Genomic DNA, 21,150 nt, shown 5'->3' on the forward strand with positions numbered 1-21,150 from the left:
GCAAAGTTTGCCGTGCTAATCAGGCTGTCACCTGTGTACAGTGTTCAAGCTGAGGACCCCATATGACGGAAGGCAGGGGGACTGTGAAGAGGAACCTGCTGATGAGGCAATCTGTGCATCGCACTAATGAGACGCAGGTGTGGTAACCCTGAATGCCAGAGGGATCACTAGAACAAGACAAGGTTCGTAGCCTGATTGATGCCCTTGTTGCAAAGAGTGTCTGCTATGGTGAGCTGTGAGGTCCCGAGCTCCACTGAGGATCGTTGCCAGAGGCAACCAAGCCCCCCGACCCCCCCCCCCCCCAACCCATCCCCCCCCCCCCCTGTCGCCCATCTATTGGGAAGACCAAAGGAAACTTACGGCCTTATCCGAAGAGTGCCGAGGACACCCATCCGTGGCCTCTGTACAGCTGCATGTGTGACAGTGACCAGAGGCAGCTGCTGCATCCACCACTCCTGTGAGAAAGGGCTTTCGGAGCCTCCGGTTGAACAATCCCTGCTGGTGCAGTGAAGACCGATTGAAGGGCCAGAAGGCCCGTAGGGACCTTGACTGCCAGGTAGCGCTCTGCACAGGAACAGTTTTGACTTTTCTAACAAGGTCAGGGTGAGGCTCTGAGACGCAGACTGCTAGTGAGGCCTAATCTCAATGTCCCCTGTAGTGCATGGGAAATAACTACTACCACTAGTGAGAGGGAAGTGGGACTCGGGGGACTGCCTATGAAACTCTAGAGCCCTGACCTCAGGAAACTGTGTGTATTGTTTGTGTGCCGTATTCCACTTTGGGGTCGTATAAAAAAATATTACTTTGTCATTCAATTCAATTCATGAAGCTTTATTCGGTACATATAAAATGACCATAAAAGCACAGCAAATAAGAATAAAACATACATTTGGGTGTCAGGCACAACAAGTTTGCAGACAGAACCTAAAAATTACAAATATAATAGGTTAAAAACACATACTTTTCCTGGCCTTAATAGATTGGGTTAAAAACATAGCAGTAAAAAAACAGATATCGACATGTTGTAAGTTAAAAATTAAGCTCATAGCCTGATTAACTGTACGTACACCATATTTAAGAAACATAGGTTTTAAGTAGGCAATACGGAAATTCATATACAGTTTACAAATTAGGAGAAAGTGCTTAGTGCTCTGTTTGGAGACGCCATCGCACATGCAGGGCCCCTGCGGATGTTTCTTAAGTATTGGCAGTGCCACTAACTGATGAGCTATACCAAACCTCAGTCTGGTCAGCACAAACTTATGGGATGGCCTTGTCACCCATACTAGATAAATGGGTGAACCTTCAACAATGTTGTAATTATTATAAAACATAACGTAGATAGAGAACCATTAGCAATAGCCCGTTTCCTTGCAGCAAATGCCAAGAAATTTATTTTCAGCTCTTGTTTCGGTATTAAAGATGCTGCATTAGGGTCCACCAGGATGTTTAAATTAAAAATCTCTGAAAAACATCTGACAACATAATTTAACCAGGGTATATTTTGGAACGAGAGACAATCCTCAATGACCGATCTATTAAAAGATTTTTCTTCCTGGAGCCAGATAGAACGCCAGATCATGAGTGGGCTCAAAGATAGTTGATCAGTACGAAAATTAATGTCCAGCTCTCGATGGGTAAGCTCAGTACAAGCAGTAGATGGTAGTGACAGGAGTTTTTAAAAAAAAGCATTTTCCTCCAACTGCAAAGTATGGGCATGAAAGTGTCCCCAAACACCCCATACAGAGCAATACTAACACACCTAGCTTGATAGATCTTAAGCATGTCCCTGGTGCGTCGGTCCCCAATCTTCGCAGCAAATCTGAAGACACCATGTGCATTTTTTGCCATTTTAATACGAATATTTTTAAATTCATTGAGCCACTTTCTATCATTAGAGAAGGTGATACCAAGATACCAAAAAGTATCCACTTGATGCACCTTGTCTTTATCTATAAAAAAATAATTTAAAACTTTTCTTTTCTTTTTGTTTTTAGCCCCACATGTCATGATGTACATTTTCCTCTTATTGATAGTCAACTTCCTATCCTTAATAAAGGTAGAAAATCTATCAATCAAGCGCTGTAATCCTAACGGAGTTCTGGAAAGCAAGACAGCGTCATCAGCATATAATAACACAGGCACAGGGGAACCTTTGATCTGTGGGACATCTGCTTTAATTGTTTTTAAAATTGCATCGATTCCATTAATAAATAAGATAAAAAGGAGGGGAGCCAGTACTCAGCCCTGTCTAATACCTCTTTTTACACTAAATTTTGGGGTGCATTCTCCTTTAGTCCCAAAACGCACACAGGTTTTTAAATTCCCATACAGTCTAGCGAGAACATAAATTGTACCTTCTGGAGCACCTAACTGTAACAAGGTTGACCATGAAATCGAATGGTCAACCATGTCAAAGGCACTACTAAGGTCTGCAAAACGGAGGTAAAGTGAGCCTGGTTTAGCTTCAGTGTATTTCCCGATCAATAAATCAAGGTTTAAGCACTGATCGAGTGTGCCCCTGCCCTTTTCTAAATCCATACTGGCTGTCAGCTAGGATACCCTCTTGCTCGGCCCATTCCTCTAACCTCGCTAACATGATTCTGCTCATAATTTTGACAGAAGAATCAAGAAGAGAGATGGGTCGATAATTTTTTACATCAGACCTGCTGCCTTTTTTATGTATTGGTATAATAATAGATTCCCCCCATGTTTCGGGGGTCTCAGTACATATAGCAGAATTAAAAACTGTGGCTAGCAGAGGGCTCCACAACTCGGGGGTTGTTTTGTACACGTCAATAGGCACCCCATCCGGGCCCTGAGCTTTCCCCCCCTTGCTAGCACAAATGCCAGTTTCTACCTCACTGATTGTAATATTCAAGGGTAAGTCAGGCCATCTATTCTGGCAAGTGCCCATACAGCTATTAGAATCAAAAATATTTGAGAAATGAGCAACCCAGCCGTCGCTCGGGACGTTAGAAGTTAACATTGGAATATTCTCATCCTTAAAAAAAGGAGAGTTAACAGTAGCCCAGAACAAAATGCTGTTAGATAATTCAGCTGCTTGATTAAAAGAGTCCCATGCCGACTGCTGTAGCTCGCTCTTCCTCCGCTTTAGGGCAAGCTTATATTCTAGCCTTAATTTGGTTACAGATTCAGTGTCCCTAGGCTTTTTAGCAAGAGCAAGTTTTAATTCAGTTAATAAACGGGTACACATATGATCAAACCATCTTGGTACATTACTACGCTGGCCACCCTTAGGTTTAGTAAATCTAGCCTCCATAATTGTGTTGTTATCCTTTAAAGCATTTAAAACCGATGTTTCATCAGTACTATTATCAAAAATAAGGCTAATATTTGGTAAGCAATCCCTCACAATGGAACCAATTAAATCACTTGCTTTATCCCCTACCCATCTCAGACGAACACCATTTGGTCTATGCGGTTCTATATTAGAGACCGAAGCGCCCGCTTTAACACAACTATCACCCCAAAAAGTTGTTTCCAAAATAATACAATTGTGGTCGCTTATGGTGGTTACTTCAATCCTGGGGGGAGCACAGCAAGAAATAATATTAGAAGTAACAATCACGTGTTCAATAACTGAGCAGGAATGATGGCCCTTAAAAGTAGGGATAATTTGTCCAGATTCCTCTTTTGGGAGACCTAGAATTTCTAAGTCATAGTAACCCATAAAATAATTTAATACATCGCCATAGTTGTTATGACAAAAATGCAGGTCATCCACTCCCGCATCATTGGTAAATCCACAAACTTTTTCAGTTGACAGTTCACATAATGGGATATTAAAGTCACCAACCCAGACAAAATCAAAAAAAACATTAACTTCTAGGTTTAAATTTTCAATGGCACTAGCCAAGTCACAGAAGACTACATCCCTAGAACTATCAAAAATATTATTATAATAATTTAACAATAAGATGTTATGGGCTGGTTCCTCTAACAACCAAAGAATCTGAACATGTTCTCCCACTGTTATATACCTTTTTACTATAATTGGGCGGTGGATTGAAACTAATATCAGCAAACCACCTTTAGCTCTGCCCGACCAAGTGCCCTTCGCCACCAAATTGTATGAAACAAACCCCTCATAATTAACTTCTTCCCTGCACCATGTCTCCTGGAAACATACAATATCATAGGTGTTGATAAAATTCTGCCAGCCCAGAACCTTCCCCTTGGATTTCAATCCTGCGACGTTCCAGCTGGCTAAAATTATTCCTTTACCCCTTATGTTGGTCCTATCTGGTGTAATAATTACACTAGGATTGTTTTCCTCCCTTTGATTTCCACTAGGTGGCCCCCTGCAATCATCAGGAGAATCCTCCACCCTGGTTGACTCCGAAACCAAGATGTCATTAGTAGTTTCGATAACCCGCTTGTTGATGGCCTCACCCAAGGGTATCGGGCTCTCCGGGCTGAGTCAGTCGTTAGAATTCAAACTGTTTAGGGCATGAAAACGGTTGTGCAATGGGATGGCTAAACCCCGCCACTGAATCGGCGGAGGTAGCCATAGATGGTTATTATCATTGGGAGGCATATTAATAAGGTGGCTATAGAAGAAGCCAAGCGGGCGTGCACAGACACCATTATCAGTGAACGGTAGGGAAGCTGCTCTGAGCAGAATTGTAGCGACGTGTTGAGGATGTTTAAAATTGATAATAACACAGTCGCCCCTACAATTCTTTTTAGAATTACCAACCCAGTTGACCCTTCTAGTATTTAATATATCATTAGAAAAGGCCGTTGGGAACCCGCATTGCTTATGCAGCCAGGAAACAGTTTTTTTTTTCTGAGAATCATGAGATTCATACTGAGACTGGGTCATAAGTGAGTCAACCCGTGGTACGTTAGTTAAAACAACCACATAGGGGGCACAATCTGGCGGAAGATTGATAGAACCCTTTCTCCTCACCTCAGTCCAACCTGCATTACTTTCAGCTGCTGTAGTAGCCTGGTTCTCTTGGCTCACAGTGTGCAGTTGAACTGGTATAACTATTTGGTTAGCCTTAATCCCCTCATCTGATGGAATTACTACATCTTTCCTTACATTATTACCTGCATCAGAGGCCATAGGGGTGCCAACCCGAATAGTGTGGGTATCCAAAAGGTGACCCAATCTAGTTACTTCTTTCGAAATCTGATCTAGTTTAGCCACCAGCGGTAGGATGATCTTATCAAATTTAGCGTCAATGATACTAACCAGCAAATTGAATTGCTCAGAATTCAATTGGGCTGGACCGTCCTTTTCTAGGGCCTCCTCCCCCCCCCCCGGCTGTGCTTTTGGGTGGTGATTGAATTCTCTTGGCATTTTTGTTCCCCCCTCGCTTGATAGGTATTTTCCAACAAGCCCTGACAACTCTACACACCGGGGAAAATTCTCCAGGGTTATCAGAGAGATCATTTACCACAGCCTGGTTAAGGGTTGGTGACACTAAGTCATCGCTATTTGTCACCACCTGTGAGCCATGGTCAAAGCTAACATCTAGCACTGGTACACCTAGAGAAGTGGACAGGATAGACGGGGAAGCAGGGGGACTACCCCGACTTAGGGAAGGTCGACGTTCATCATTAATTTTGTTAACAACTTTAACTAAGTAATTGTCTAGCGTTGCTGGCGCTACAGAGGATTTAGAGGTTTTTAGTTTGGACATACTTACAACTACAAACACAACCTGCTACACAAATATTAGAACAAACACACCCAAGCTGTCATGAATCACACAAAAATGAAAATAGAGAAAAATTAATAATAAATCAATTGTGATGAACAAACCAAAATACTTAATACTAAATACGTTAAAAATATCTCACATGGAAAAAGATAAGTCTCAGCAGCAATCACCAAAGTCCGTGGCCCTGCCCTGCCCCGGACGCCACAGACGGCCCGCCATTTGCCCGGGCTTAGCCCGGCGCCGCCCGCGTCCCGCGTGGCGGAATGTGGGGCCTATTAATATTGCCTGTCACCTCAAGGGGCGGGACCGTCGTTGCAGGCGCTGCCCCTCAGACTCCTGGGGCTTGTGGTCCTGATTCGCCGGTTCAGCTGGGCGGGAAGAGGACCAGCTGCGGCAGATCGAGCGCCGCACTGCACGCTGGTCCTCGCAGTCCCGCGGCGATCTGGGGGGTCAGTCTCTTCCCCTTGCACCAATGTCACTCTGCAGTAACCCCCACTCGAGCAACACCGTTGTGGCTGTCAGTAGCTACAGCTGCTACGTGCCTTTCTTCCTTCCCTGCAGATGCGGCTCCAACAACACTCGCAGCTATAGCAGACTTCTGTGGCAACTATTGTGAGCAACTGTTGTGAGCACAGGGAACCGGAGGAAGCAGAACCACAGGCAGGATGGACAATGGTGAGCCAGTATGAACGAGCGAGCGTATGCCTATGCCTATGCCTAATGCATGCGTCTTGCTCAAGCTCTAGCTCTATCTCTAATTCTCTAATTGCTGCTTGTCAGTCAGTCTCACCGTATCCACCTGCTGCTCGCCTCTAGTGCAGATGCTCTCCTGTGTTTCATGGGCTTCTACGCCCCTCCAAGCGTGGGAAGTGTAAGCGGTGCCAAGCGGCGAGAAGTGAATGCAAGAGGGGGTAAACGGGTGAGCGAGTCATCAAAGACGGACCCGCTCTAACCCAACTCCAGCTCCTGCACCGGTTGCGGGCTGCGCTGCAGGTCTCGCCTGAACTCTCCTGGTCTTGCCGATCCCAACGCCAGTCTCCCAGTCACCCGACCTTCCGCGACGGCGTTGACAGCGTTGGCGGCTCCCAATCCAGGCGCCGAACGGTCCGAGGCGAAGCTCCTCCTCCTCCCGCAGCAAACACAGTGCAAATCTGACAGTTCCTGCCAGCATCACTCCAACCAGTCTGGGAGGCCCGCGCATTCATTTACTTTGTCATAAAAGAAAGTCTTTGACTGGCCAACCATTTATTTCTGCTATTAACCTTATTTTGAAGTGTGAGCCTGTGTGAGCCCCTCTGTGTATACCTCCTCCCACAAGATGCCTTGAACTGCTCGATCCGAATTACTACTAAGAGTCTAGTGTTGAAGGAGTACTTGTCCACTTGCTCAGGACCCATAGTAAGTCATGCCCCGGGACATCAGGAGTAAAGGGCCTCAACTACCATGGCGAGGCTCAGTAGGTCCTGTTTGCCCTGTGGCTCCCTGAAAAGGGTTTTGACAGTGTGTGTCTGAAATCGACAACACGCATTCGCAGAGAAGACTCCAATGCAGATGAAAACAGTGTTGGACCACCAAGACGCACCTTTTATGGTGGTATTGTTGTACTCTATGCATGAATAAGCAAGAGGTAAGCCTTGTACATTGTTAGCCTGTCCACTTAACCTACCTGAAATCCAACAAACATGTTTTACCTGTTGCGATGTCGACACCGAATCCATCAGCCTAAGTTCCGTTAACAGGGCAGTTTAATGCTTGAATTATTGGCACCGTCCTCCCCGATCTTCACAGTAATGCTGGACATTTGGGATCATACAAGTACTGTGTTTGGCACAGTTAAACCAGGACCCCGGCATCTGAATAGCAACGTCAGAGGCTCAAGCACGAAATGAATTCCATACCTCTTATCCTTCTCTTGGTTATGAGAGAGAGCAAAAGAAACAGGCATTGCCCCTGGTGGGTATAAACTTACATGGTGGACGTGGCTTCTTCCTTTTAAATTCGGGTTCAGGGAGTTTTATGAATACAACACAAAGTTGTACAGTGAAATGCATAAAGGAATGCTTAAATGATGTCGGTACACAAGCCACATTGAAATGTATTTGCGTATGTTTTTTGACTAAATGCTTTAAATAAGTTATGTATGTTAATAAAAATTAAGGCCCACATCTTGGAAAGGATCTTTATTTGGGGGAATATAGCATGTCAGTCTCTCTACTATTATGTTTTCTGTTATGCTTTCTTACCTTTTGAAATCTTTATAATTTTAAGGCATTTTGTCTAGCGGAAGTAACTGCCAGCACAGTGTTTAGTGGCAGAGCGTTTGCTACGATTGGCACTGTATCTGCATGGAAAATTGGTATTTTACTATTCGTATCTATGTTGCAAACAGTGAAAAATAAAATCATCAATATTAACGTTTCATGCAATCGCTGAATGTGCTAAGCTATCACTGCCTAATATAGCAAAGGGGGAGGGGTGTAGAATTTGAGTCCTTCAAAAAAAATATAGTTATTAACTTATGGATGTGGAATTATATTGTTCAAGGTGAAAAACCCTTCCAGTGCTGTCAATGTGAAATGCGTTTCATACAGAAGTACCTGCTACAAAGACATGAGAAAATTCATACTGGTGAGTACAGTACCTGAATTAGCTTTACTGGTTTACTGATATGCTTTGTGTGCTTCCTATGCCTCAGAAGACGTTTAAGTGTGTGAAGCTTAATCCTTTGTTGCCTCCAGTTTTTGATGTTGCTAGTGGTTGTGCAAGAAGCTTAGAATCCTATTGAGGTCTGCTGCATTTTTTCTCTTCTAGCTATTTGGAGCTGAACGAGTGAGTGTATTCCACTTGAATTTTAAATACACAATTTGACTGATTGTTGTCAGAGTGAACCTTTTGAATTTTGCTTTCGGTTCCAAGGAGGAGGAAGAAACCTCATATAACCCTGGAAAACATGTTTGCCCATGAGCCTACTGGCACCTTTGTTTTAGGTTAAACTGGTGTATTGTTGTTGTCCTGGCGACTGGCATGTATCCATGATCTGTTAAAATTAGTATTTAAAGATTTATTTCACTTCTCACAATGTATTAAAGATGTTCCAGGGAGGCTGTGTAGGATCTCTGGTCCCAGGGAGTGGTACTTTTTAAAGTGTGCGTTGGATATGACTTTTATGTGTCCTTGCCTCCCTTCTACTTATTGCTGGTCAGCACCTCTTTCTGTATTCTCTCAGGTTTCAGGTCACACGAAGGTAAGTCCAGATAGTGTCACAAGCTGAAGAGTGTTTTCTTCCATCCTCTTTCTGCCCCAAACTCTGCTCTTCATTTATTCCTCCTTCATGCCCTCAAAAAACACACACACACTCTATCTCTAACTATACCTCGCCCTCTATCTCTCCCTCTCCCCCTCCGACAATACTTGGCATCTTTCTCCATTTGGAAAAATGTCAATCAGCATAGGGAGATAGGGCAGAAAGGACGGTGTGGTTGCAGCAGGCTTCAGAGGTACATACCTGGTACCTCTGACTGTAAATCAATGAGCACTTGAAGGACTTTATTCTTCTTAGGCATTTACCATAAAGTGTTTCAAGTTACAATAATACAATTTGAGATCCTTAGTCCGGTAGATTTTGTTTGTATGACTTTAAGAGAATATTGTTCATTTATTTCCCTTTACTTCTTGAAAAGATTTGATGTGAACAACGGAATTTGAAGCTAACACTTGATACCAGAATGCAGTCTTTTGGGAGAAGGGGGCGAAGGTGAACTAAACATGTGAAGTCTTCATTAAACAAAAGATAATTCAGTGATGGAAAGTTTTCACCCTTCAAGACTGGTTGTGTGTGTATCGTGAGACTGAATAAGGGGAAGCAGCCAGCCAGTATCGCAATCAGTTAACAACTCTAGTACACTAAATGCTTAACATTGGAGCTTTTGGGGGGATGGTTAGAGTCAACCCATCAACAATATGGATATCACACCGCCATACTGTGCAGCATTCCATCCTCTGGGTCATATGTGGGTTGGCATCTTCATTTCTAATCTGCTACAATGCACTTGGATTTTTGTCATTTTGGTGCATTATATATTTGGTATCATTCATAGGCATGTAGAAATACTATTGTTGTATTAGATGCCAAATTTTCTGCCTCTTCTACTTAAAATAAGTGGACTTCGTATATCCGCTGCATAAATCTGAAATCGCATTGGAGTAGAAGGCAAACTTATTGCTTGTGTATATAACCTGGCTATGAATGTTACTGGTGAGTTAGCAGTTTTTGTTGACAAATACCATAGAATTCACTGTCAAATATTTTGTTTATCGCTGTTGCAGTAGGGAAAGTAACTAACAGCAATACCCTCACCTCTCCACATGGATCGTTTCTATGAATACCAAGATCGAGAAAACTAACAATAGTATTAAAGCGGCAGTTGAAAGAATCATAGAAAATGTTTAATTCAAGTGTTATTTATTACTGAAAGAAAGTTGATTCAGTTTCTAATGAATTGGTCTTTTCCATTCGTTGCTCTTTAAAGCATCCTAGTATATTTGAGGGGTTGCCTCATTCGTTTTCAGTAGCTTATTAATCAGCTAATGAATGAGATTGGGCTGAACTAGGTTTGTTTGAGGGAATGGAAAGTCAAAGAAAGTTGTGAGACAAATATAGTCTCGTACTTAAGCTGCTGCCTGTTATATAAAAGGGATGTTATGTTAAGCTGCTGCTTTAATTCTGCATTTGCATGTGGCACACTGTACAGAACATCTTATGTACACCTAGAATCCCATTCACTGACTTCTTGAAAGCATCCAACTTTGTATAATCGAACTGTTGTCTAAAGTCTTTCTGCCTTTACATTCAGGTGAAAAGCCATTTCGCTGTGATGAGTGTGGTATGCGGTTCATACAGAAGTACCATATGGAAAGACACAAGAGAACGCATAGTGGAGAAAAACCTTATCAGTGTGAATACTGTTTGCAGGTAATTGCACAAATGCTGGAACAAGAGCAAAGACTGTGATTGGGTTATACATATAGACTAGTCTTAAGTGTTCTAGATCATAGGTTGTCTGGAACAGGCATGGCGTTAAGTTTTTATGTGAAGCTTATTTCTTTATACATGTCATCGTTACACTAATATTCATTTAACATTGTTCCGCTTGAGATTTTTTTTTTAAGTGAGATGTCAAGTTGTACAACGGGTCCCAGCCCTCTTGTAATAAAGGAAGAACACTGTTTTCTCTGTCATGGTATCTTCATTGATATTCATAGATTTAAAATCAATCAGGATTTATAAACCACTTCTAATCACTCAATGGGGTATCCAGGCGCTTGCAGGTCCCAGAAGCTTATTCAAGCAACCAGGTCTTTAGGGCCATTCGGAATTCCGAATATCTTTGCCTGTGTGTGGTAACCAGAAATATCTTTTTTATAAGATGCCGTTATTAAAAAAACGTTTATTATCTAAATACATTAACAACATTAATCCACACATTTTGCACTCCACATTGCCTTCTAGGTGTGGAAGTCCTGTCATCCAGTAGGTAGATGAGTATTGGTATGGGCTTACTTAAAACCATTAACAAAAAGGAAAACCACAACTTCAGGCACTCTCCCTGCCTTTCCCAGTACACACACACTCATAGCATCTAATGCTGAGATTCGTTAAAGGGTCTAGCTGCTATCCCCTTTTCGACGATCATTATATTTCGATTTCCTGCTCCCCCTTTTTCTTAAATCGCTATGGGGTAGTATCTCAAATATTTTAGGCCTAACAGATGCAACAGGTTGCAGAGTTTTGTTAAGCTGATCCCTTATATGTGCTACACTTTATGAATCCATTGACTTATCCTCATTATTCCATTGTAGAGCTCTAAGCTCTTTTGCTGTCTTCAGTAGATGTGCTATTGCATAGTCTGTTTACCCAATACTTCTGATCTTGCATCTTTAGTCCTAATAATAGGTCTCCCATATCGTGTGCTGTGGAAAACCCCCCCATTCCTTTTTTTACATTACCAAGCATGTCCTTCCAAAGTATTTTCACCTTTGCACAATCCCACAAGTGCAGTAGAATCCCCAAATCCTCATTGAATCTCCAGCAAGTTTCAGTCACAGTTAGAGACATTTGACAAACACACTATGGAATCAAATACCATTAACACATATGTTGACTCTGTGTTATGTTCCTATATGTTTTTGGGATGTCTGCTGAATTCCCCCTCTATTTTTTTCTGTTCTGTAAGTTGGACCATTTACCTTTGTACATCCATTATATACCCTTTTCCCTCAGCTAGACTGTATAGAAGAGAAACATGCTGTGAACTATTCAAACCCATTGACTAATTTCTTGTATGTCGTAAGCAGTTTTATGTCTGTTACTTTGTGGGTGGAGGACACTGTGTTGTGTCTGCAGGCAATGTGGTCTTTCAGTCTCTATTGCAGAGAAATCTGTTGTACAGACATCAAATGACTTGGATGTGCCCTTTTACAAACATTTTTGTGAGAAGCCTGCAGTCCCCATTTCCCCTGTTCAAAACCAGTATCTGTCATTACATGTATAACATTTATATTGTAGTGAATGGACATGTTGGGAGACAGTAAAGTAATGAGACCCCACCTCTTAATTGCCACCTGGTCCTACACCTAACATATATTTGTAAGGCTCCCAATGAGCGCTTGGGGCGATATGATGCAGAATACCAGATATTTATAGTTAACCAACTCATGGCTACTTCTTTTATTGACCTCGGAAGCACAAAGCGTGAGTGGACCTGCTTGCATTTGAAAAATTGACAATAAGTTCAAGCATAGATTCCTGGAGTGGATGCATTGGTGTTCTGAGCCACTATATCCAGCTTTTTGTAGGAATACATGTGTACAAGTTTGTGGGAGCATCAATTCTTCGATGACCAAGGCAAGTCTTTCCTGATAGTGTTTGAATCAGCACAAGGCATCTCTTTACAAATTCCTTAGCTGCCCATTAGTTAACATCCACACGTGTGGTGCCTGGTACACTTCACAAAGTCTCTTGCCGACATAAATATTAATTTACTCACTCTAGCTCTTCCTCCAGCCCGGACAGTTAAACAGGAGTTGCTGAATAACCAAGAGTTCTGATTCTGTGATGGGTAGCAATAGGTATTGGAATATATTAAGCAAATATGGTACAATGTTCATTTTGAGCACTATGCTCCTTCTATTCTAAGAAATGAAACAACCCTTCCATTTTATATGCATGCCTAAGATCTGCTTTTGAGACGGCTAGTTGGCTAGTTTTGCCTATTTAGGAATGTGCTCCCCCTGCCCAATAGTTAAATAGGAGTTGCTGCTTAACCAAGAGTTATGCCTGTGTGATAGGTCGCAATAGGAATTGGCATATATTGATCAAACATGTTTGAATTGTCAAATAGGTTTTGAGCTGTCAATTTTATAGTATAATTGTGAAAAAATATTTTTGTCATTCTCATTCTGGAGGACCCAATAACTATTATTTTTTTACACGAGGGGGGAGCAAAGCATTAAAAAGGTTGAACACCACTGCAGTCTTAGATTCTGCAAATGTTAGAAAAACTTTGAGTTTTATTCTGAATTAGTCTTTTATCTAGAGTAGAGGTTCCACCAGGAAATGTGTTGTATGTAACTTTAGGAAATGTAATTGTGATTTATGGCTTTTGTTCAAAGATATTCGGGTCCTTCACTTTGAGAATGACTAGCTTAACTCACAGTAGTTCTTATACGTGCATTTTATAACTCCGGAGCAGGGATATAAAGAGTCGACCCCTTCTCTCCAACTTTACGTCCATATTAAATATCATTACTTGGGCCAATAGGCCCCCCCCCCCCCACTTAACACAGATGTGGGAAAATATTTGTGTCTGTTATTGACGTGATCAATCCTGCCGCATCTCTGTAGTGAAGTGCAAGTCATGGCATAACTTCGTAATCTGCAATAATTAACCAACTCTGCTTTAGTGAAAGCCTAGGCCCACCTTTCATTTCTTACTCTTGTTAAGATAACTATTAGGAGACATTGGAGAAGTGGTGCTGCCTGTGGAAAACCCCTTCCCCAGATAGGTTTGCCATTCTTTGCCACTCACCCCTCCACCCGCTACGCCCTTTCCATGTGTCACTGCTCATAATCTTCTATAGCATACATCAGTGATGAGTCTTCAGTTCATCCTTTTTTTTACTTGTTGTCCTCTTCCTTGGAAATTTTGGGGGGTAGGAACGTTCAGTGCCCTTCTCAAAAATGGTTGGTCACTTGCTGTGCTGATTCCTCTGGAATGGTCTCTTTTTCAGAGTTCAAAATTCGCTTTCCATCTTTAGGTAGGTTCACAATGAGGTCCTCATGTTTCCATTTGAATTGCAGTCCACTTGGAAATAGCCAGTGGTATCTAATTAGTCTTTATTGAGTTCTTGTACCACCAGACAAAATTCTCTTCTTTTCTGAAGACTGACAGATGACCGGTGATAGCTGTTGGTAGAGAGCTCCTTGAATGTCACAAAACGTGATGATTTCCATCCCGTGCATTTTTTTCATTGTCCTCTGTTTATTTCAGCCAAAAGCAAGCACTTTTCACCAACCTATCATGTACCCTATAATTTGTTTTGGCATTTCACTAGTAACTCGATAAATATTTTTCACACCTGACCTGTTGGTCCAGGCTGTCTTAAAAATACCGCTGCATAGTTCTGCTAAGCAGATATAGATGACTTCTACATCTGTGTCTTTAACATTTCTTATGCAGACATTGTCTCCCTGCTCCCTGTTTACTGGGTCCTTAAATTTCTGTCCATTACTTTGGTTTCCAGGTGTGCCATTGACGTGGTCATTAGCTGTTCCTATTCTTGAGTGAATTTGAATTTGGCCTTCCACTGTCTCTAGCCTCTTGTTCTAGTCCTTTTTATTCACTTTCTGCTCTGATATTTCTTCACTTATGCCTGCTCCAAGTGTGCTATCTTGTTGGTGAGGACTTTCTCACAGTTCATTGTCAGCTCAGATAAGCAGGCTTTCAGATTATCTATCATGAGTGTGGTTGTAGACTTGATGGCCATTATTGACTTGGGTATGAAGTTGACACTTCATTTTGTCGGTGTTTGTTTTAAGAAATAGTTTAATTGAAACTTCTTACAGTAGATTTCTTACCTCTTGAGTATCTCTAGGCACTAGACTGGATCTGGATTTTTTCCAAGCAAAGGATCGCACATGCCAGTAGCTGGTGCTATCAGTCGGCTGCAGCCTCACCCTACCTCTTAAAGTTACAACACAGAGCCTAGTATAGGTTCTGCCCCCTCCATGCTGACATTAGTCCTTTCTTTCCATGCCTTTGGACGCTGATGGTAACTCTTCTTCCAACTTCTTTTGGTTTTTACTGACCTCAGGAGTTCCAAAAATATGATAGTATGATAGAGAAATGTCTTACCCCAAAACTACTGGCTTTAAGCTGTGCCACGATTGCAAGAAGCAGATGGCAGTCACAGATTCTTTCAGCAATTGTGTGTGGTATCTAGGTTCCGTTCTTTACTCAAAGTCATGCTACAAATACTCCCTGATGCACCCAAAGGCAATTAAGGAGTGTGAGGTGAAACTCTTCATCACCAAACACAAAAAGCAGGGCTGGCACCAGTTTCTACTCTAGTCCCAGAGGCCACACTGGTCCCAGTCACTCTGGTGTGGACAGACTCCAGTAGTTCTTGTTCCGGTTGAGACACCCATATCCAATCCATAGCAGAAGCCAGCCAGCGACAAGCCCATATATTGTGTGCTTTAACCAGGGTACAACCTCTAACCGTGGGCTTTCCCAATCTCTTCCTTGTCGCCAGTTCTACCTCAGGCTAGTGGTCCTGTTCGGCTCTGATTCAAGGGCTTTAAAATGTTCTGCACAATGATAACATTCAGGAGGAGGACAACTTGTTTTTCCATCATTATACTGATGCTGGACTATACCTAGATTTGCGAAATGCAAGTGGCTTAGATACTTCTGATGGATACATCTGCCAGTGGATTCCTCACCTTGTGAATATCCCCTGCGCCAGCAACATTCGGAAACTTTTGTAGCAGTCCACGCCGATGAGGTCGAAGACGACGTCACAGAGACACGGCTCCGCTTGCGACTCCGCTGACGTCACCGGCTCCATAAGAAGACCTCGTCGGCGTGATGACGTCAGTTCCCTTTTTTCCGCGCCGTCGACGCCAACGGATTTCGGGAATTGCTGTTGGTAGCTTCACTGTTACTTTGTGTTTTTCTGGTTTTCTCTGTTTCTCTTTCGAGAAATATGTCGACAAGGAAGTCGGGCTTCAAGCCCTGTCGGGAATGTGGGAAGCACATGTCAATTACAGACCCACATGAAGACTGTTTGGTGTCTCTCGTCCGACCATGATGTGGATGGTTATTCTTGTTGCCGGAAGATGAGTTCTAAGGCTCTTAAAGAAAGGGAGGCAAAGCTTTTCATCGCCAGGATGAAGAAAGAAAAGAGAGGAAGAGAGGAAGGAGAAAGTCCAAGTCGAGGTCGGTGTCCAAATCGACTTCAGGACATGCTTCGAGAGGCAAGAAGCATAAGAAGAAGAGGAGGCATTCTTCACGGCATCACTCCGATAAGAGTTCGGCTCCGAAGTCGCCAGCTCGGCGTCGGAGGGAATCCGTGTCTCCTTCTCCAGTCCCGGCCTCACCTCTGGTTCCTTCTTCTCCGGTGGCTTCGGTGGCTCCGGCTTCATCTCCGGTTCCGGTGATATCCCCGACGCCGGCTTCATCTCTGGCTCTGGATTCATCTCCGGCTCCGTCTCCGGCCCCGGTTGAGGATCTTCCAGTCCCGGGTGAGCCTGCGATGCCGCTTATTCCACCGTCGAAGCCGGTAGGCCCCAGTCCGGTGATGCCTGACCAGTACCCTGCCTTCCCTGGACCAGGTCAGGACCCCTTGCATTATCTGAATGCGATGTATGGGGTGTTTTCGAGGGCCATGTATACCACTGGTGCACCTGCGGGTCCGATTGATCCAATGGCTTTTAACTTGGGAGTGCCGCAGCTCTATCCTCAAGCTCCATTCATGCCGTTCTTTCAAGCGACGCCGTCTTGGTATCTGCCGAGGACGTCGACTCCGCTTCCCTCTTCACCGGCGCCGGCTCGACCACGTTCGACGCCGGCTGCTCCTGTTGATCCACGTTCGATGCCGCTGCCGGCACCGTCTGATTCGAACACGGCGCCGCCGACGCCGCTGGTGCGGATTCGATCCAGAAAGAAGGCACAGAGAGTGGTGGATGAAAGGAGGTATCTTTTGGAGGAAGCTGAACCTGAAGAGGGAGAGTTGGTTGAGTCAGATGAGGTGTATGAGGAGCTAAAGGACGCAAGTGGTTTGGATTTGTCTCCGGAGTAAGAGATCACTCCTCCATCAGATGAGCCCTCAAAGGATGCAGCGCCGTATCATGCGGTTATTAGGAAGGCTGCAGAGCTGCTTGATCTCCAGTTGCCAACTACGGAGTTTAAGTCAAATATATTAACTGAGGTATTGCATTTTCCTACAGCAGTGTCAGAGCCATTGCTTCCCTTCAATGAGGCTATTGTTGACCCTGTTCTAGAGATCTGGCGTAAGCCTTTTTCTGCTCCTGCGGTTTCCAAGACTGTTGCTAGGAGATACAGAGCAGCCCCAGGGGACCCTGAGTTTTTAACATCACACCCTTCGCCTGAGAGCCTGGTGATTCAGGCAGCTTGCTCGGGGAAGTCCAGGGGTGCTTTTCCTCAGGTGCCTGGTGACAGAGAGGCTAAGAAGTTAGATCAGTCGGCCAAGAAGGTCTTTTCATCGGCCAGCATGGCGCTTAAATCGACAAATGCAACTTGCCTCTTGGGACGATATGTGCATGCGCTTATGGATTCGGCTAAGAAACTGGCGCCAAAACTGTCTGAGGAGGATAGGGCTGGATTCAATGAGATCTTGTCGGATGCCCAGGCGGCTGCACGCCAGGTGATCCAGAGTGGATTGGACACGGCGGATTCGGTGGCGAGAGTCATGGGATCTTCTGTCGCCACCAGAAGGAGTGCATAGTTAAGATCTTCGGAGTTTTCACAGGATGTGCAATCGACTCTTTTGGACCTGCCATTTGATGGTTCTGGCCTGTTTGGCAAAAAGGCGGATGCTGCTCTGGAGCGATTCAAAGGCAGCAAGGCGACAGCTAAATCTCTGGGCCTGCAGTCTCAGTCGAGGGGGGTCTTTTAAAAGATATAGAGGTTTCGGAAGGACATCTTTTCGAACCTATAGGCAGACCCAGCAGCAGCAAGGTTCCTCGTCTAGAGGTTACAGAGGAAGAATCAGGGGTCGCTTATGTGGCCGTCAGCTCTCCTCCTCCTCTTCCTCCTCCTCAGCCCCTCCCACCACCGCAAAGCAGCCCTAGATCCGCCATTTCGGATCATGCTGGTCCTGTGGGGGGCCGGCTTACCCATTTTCTGCAAGATTGGGAGTCTGTAACTACAGATCTCTGGGTTCTGGATCTTGTAGAAAATGGGTACGCCCTTCCCTTTTGGGAGTTCCCTCCGAATTACCCTCCTTGTCAAGGTGCTTGCTCGGAGGACCACCGTCTTCTCCTACAGGAGGAAGTCCTGAAGCTGTTTCAAAAAGGTGCGATAGAGGTGGTTCCAGAGTAGGAGAGGGGTCGGGGATGCTACTCCCGGTATTTCCTGATTCCCAAAAAGGACGGCAAATTGCGTCCGATACTGGACCTCAGAATCTTGAACTTTTACCTGAAACAGGAGAAGTTCAAGAGGCTCACCCTTGCACAGGTTCTTCAAGAGCTGAATCAGGAGGACTGGATGGTGTCTCTCGACTTGCAGGATGCGTATTTTCACATCCCTATCCTGAAGTCGCACAGGAAGTATCTCCGGTTTACGGTAGGGTCGCAACATTATCAGTTTGCGGTCCTTCCGTTTGGTCTTACTTCGGCACCTCGAGTCTTCACGAAGGTGATGGCAGTGGTGGCAGCCCATCTCAGAAGGTCGGGGGTCTCGGTTTTCCCTTATTTGGACAACTGGCTGATCAAGGCGGAGTCGCCGGAGAAGGTGCTGCGTCATCTGCAGGATACAACTCAGCTGTTTTACAAATTGGGTTTTTCGATAAACGTGCCCAAGTCTCACCTGGTGCCCTCTCAGCGCAACCTGTTCATAGGTGCGGTACTGGAAACTACTGTTTGTCGAGCATTTGCTCCTCCTCAAAGGATTCTCGACATACAGGAAATGATTCCTTTATTTTACAACGGAGCGGTCGTTCCAGTTCTGAAGGTCCTTCGCCTGCTCGGTCTGTTCGCCTCCTGCATCCTTTTGGTCAACCATGCACGCTGGCACATGAGGGCGCTCCAGTGGTGTCTCCGCAAGCAGTGGTATCAGCACAAGGGAGATCTCAGGGAGTCTGTGAGGATCTCCAGAGAAGCTGCAGCGGATCTATCTTGGTGGAGCGTGGAGGGCAATCTGTCCCAAGGAAAGCCCTTCCATATACCTCCATCGGTGACAACAGTGATAACGGATGCATCCACCTTAGGGTGGGGTGCTCATCTGGGGGATCTGGAGATCAAGGGTCTTTGGTCTCCAGAGGAAAGGTTGCTTCACATCAACCTTCTGAAATTGCATGCGATTCGTTTGGCGCTCAAGGCCTTCCTCCCTTCCCTTCGCGGTCAGTCTGTTCAAGTCCTGACGGACAACACTACTGCGATGTGGTATATAAACAAACAGGGAGGAGTGGGGTCTCTTTGTCTCTGCAGAGAGGCCCTGCGTCTATGGTCCTGGGCTCAGGACCATCAGATTTGTCTAATGGCAAATCATCTGGCCGGGGTGCTGAAAGTACGTGCGGACAGCCTCAGTCGGCAGTTCTCCGCCGATCACGAGTGGAGGCTTCATCCGGAGGTAGTTCGTCACGTCTTTCGGATGTGGGGAACTCCTCGGGTGGACCTGTTTGCCACTCACGAGAATGCTCACTGCCCGTCATTCTGCAGTCTCCAGTATCAGATGCAGGGAGCGTTGGGGGACGTGTTTCTGTTGAGTTGGAGATCTCGACTCCTTTACGCGTTTCCTCCCATACCCTTGATTCCTCGGGTTCTGAGGAAGATTCGTCAAGACCGGGCCCAAGTCATATTGATCGCCCTAGATTGGCCAAGAAGGGTGTGGTATTCAGATCTTCTCCACCTCTCCTCGTGCCCTCCGCTCCGTCTCCCTCTGAGGGCAGACCTCCTCTCGCAGTCGGAGGGGCAGGTTCTACACCCCCACAGCTTACACCTTCATGCCTGGAGATTGAACGGGGCAACCTGAATTCTTTCTCTCTCTCGAATAAATAAGAAAGTATGCTGTTCCTAAAGAGAACTATTGGTAAATAAAGAGATAAATGTGTCCCCGAGGTCAGGAGGAGAGTCCTCCTTTAGGAAAAAGACCCTCACACACCCGGCAGACTAGCTGTCATATGTCGTCAGCATGTGGCCCAGATGTAAAGTGTCATCATCGGGTCTGCTCCGAATCGGGGCGGCGCTGCAATCCCCGATCGGCGACCCCAGTGGCGCCTTTTAGTGGAGATCTTTATTCCATAGTTGCCGGTGGGTGAATGCAGGTGAGGGCCTTCAAGTGAGAAAGTGTGTGGTGAAGGGAGTGTATTAAAAATAAGTAGTGGGGAACCTGAATAGTGTTTATTAAATGACGGGGGTCCCACTCTTATTATAAAAACAATAGAGTGCGTAATATTACAGTTAGATTGACTGTATTACGCTGTGGTCATAGATGGTCAACATGTTTCTTGCTTAAGTAAAGTAACCGCAATTCTTCAGGACCAGGTGATTCACACACTTATTGGTAGTGGTAGTGGCTACTGTGGCACTTACCACACATACAGCACCCTAATAAGTGGTGACTAGTGCAGGTTAGGTACAATGCCCTTAACTGCAGGGCTGCGAGATCCAACGAGCTGGCGCTGGAGGCAGACACCGGATAGTACAGTGTCAGAGGTCCGTAGTACAGGACGCCTATCCACCTACCCTTGATCCACGCCGACTCACCAGATGTGGTGGATGTTATTTTATCGGCCAGGCGACACTCCACCAAATCTATATATTCATATAGGTGGTCTAAATTTGTGTTTTGGTGCGGAGAGAGGTCCATTGATCCCTTTGAAGGCTCGTCTATCTAACATTCTACAGTTTGCCCTTTCACTTGCTCAGCAAGGCTTTGCTGTGGCTACTGTGAAAGGATACTTATCGGCTTTGTCGGCTTTCCTTTATTTTTTTGCCGGATCAGCCGTCATTATTCAAATCATCTATTGTTCTTCGTTTTATAAAGGGCCTTACAAACAAGTTTCCTCCAACTCCTTTTATTATGCCTCAATGGGATTTAAACCTTGTATTAACTTATCTTATGGGTTCTCCCTTCGAGCCCTTACACAAGTGTCCTTTGAGGCTGTTGTCCTTTAAGACAGTATTCCTCATTGCAATCACTTCGGCAAGGAG

At 44.7% G+C, this 21,150-nt stretch overlaps 1 protein-coding gene across 1 annotated transcript in view; it reads left to right on the forward strand.

Moving 5' to 3' along the window:
* Positions 1 to 21,150, forward strand: part of ZNF148 (zinc finger protein 148) — a 223,089-nt gene that overhangs the window by 152,065 nt on the left and 49,874 nt on the right. The window contains exons 5-6 of the mRNA XM_085647508.1: positions 8,241 to 8,324; positions 10,550 to 10,668. Of these exons, the coding sequence (XP_085503634.1) occupies positions 8,241 to 8,324; positions 10,550 to 10,668 (203 nt within the window). The remainder of the gene's footprint in view (positions 1 to 8,240; positions 8,325 to 10,549; positions 10,669 to 21,150) is intronic.

The sequence above is a fragment of the Triturus cristatus genome, chromosome 3_2, assembly GCF_964204655.1.
Source record: "Triturus cristatus chromosome 3_2, aTriCri1.1, whole genome shotgun sequence".
Taxonomy (NCBI): Eukaryota; Metazoa; Chordata; class Amphibia; order Caudata; family Salamandridae; genus Triturus; species Triturus cristatus.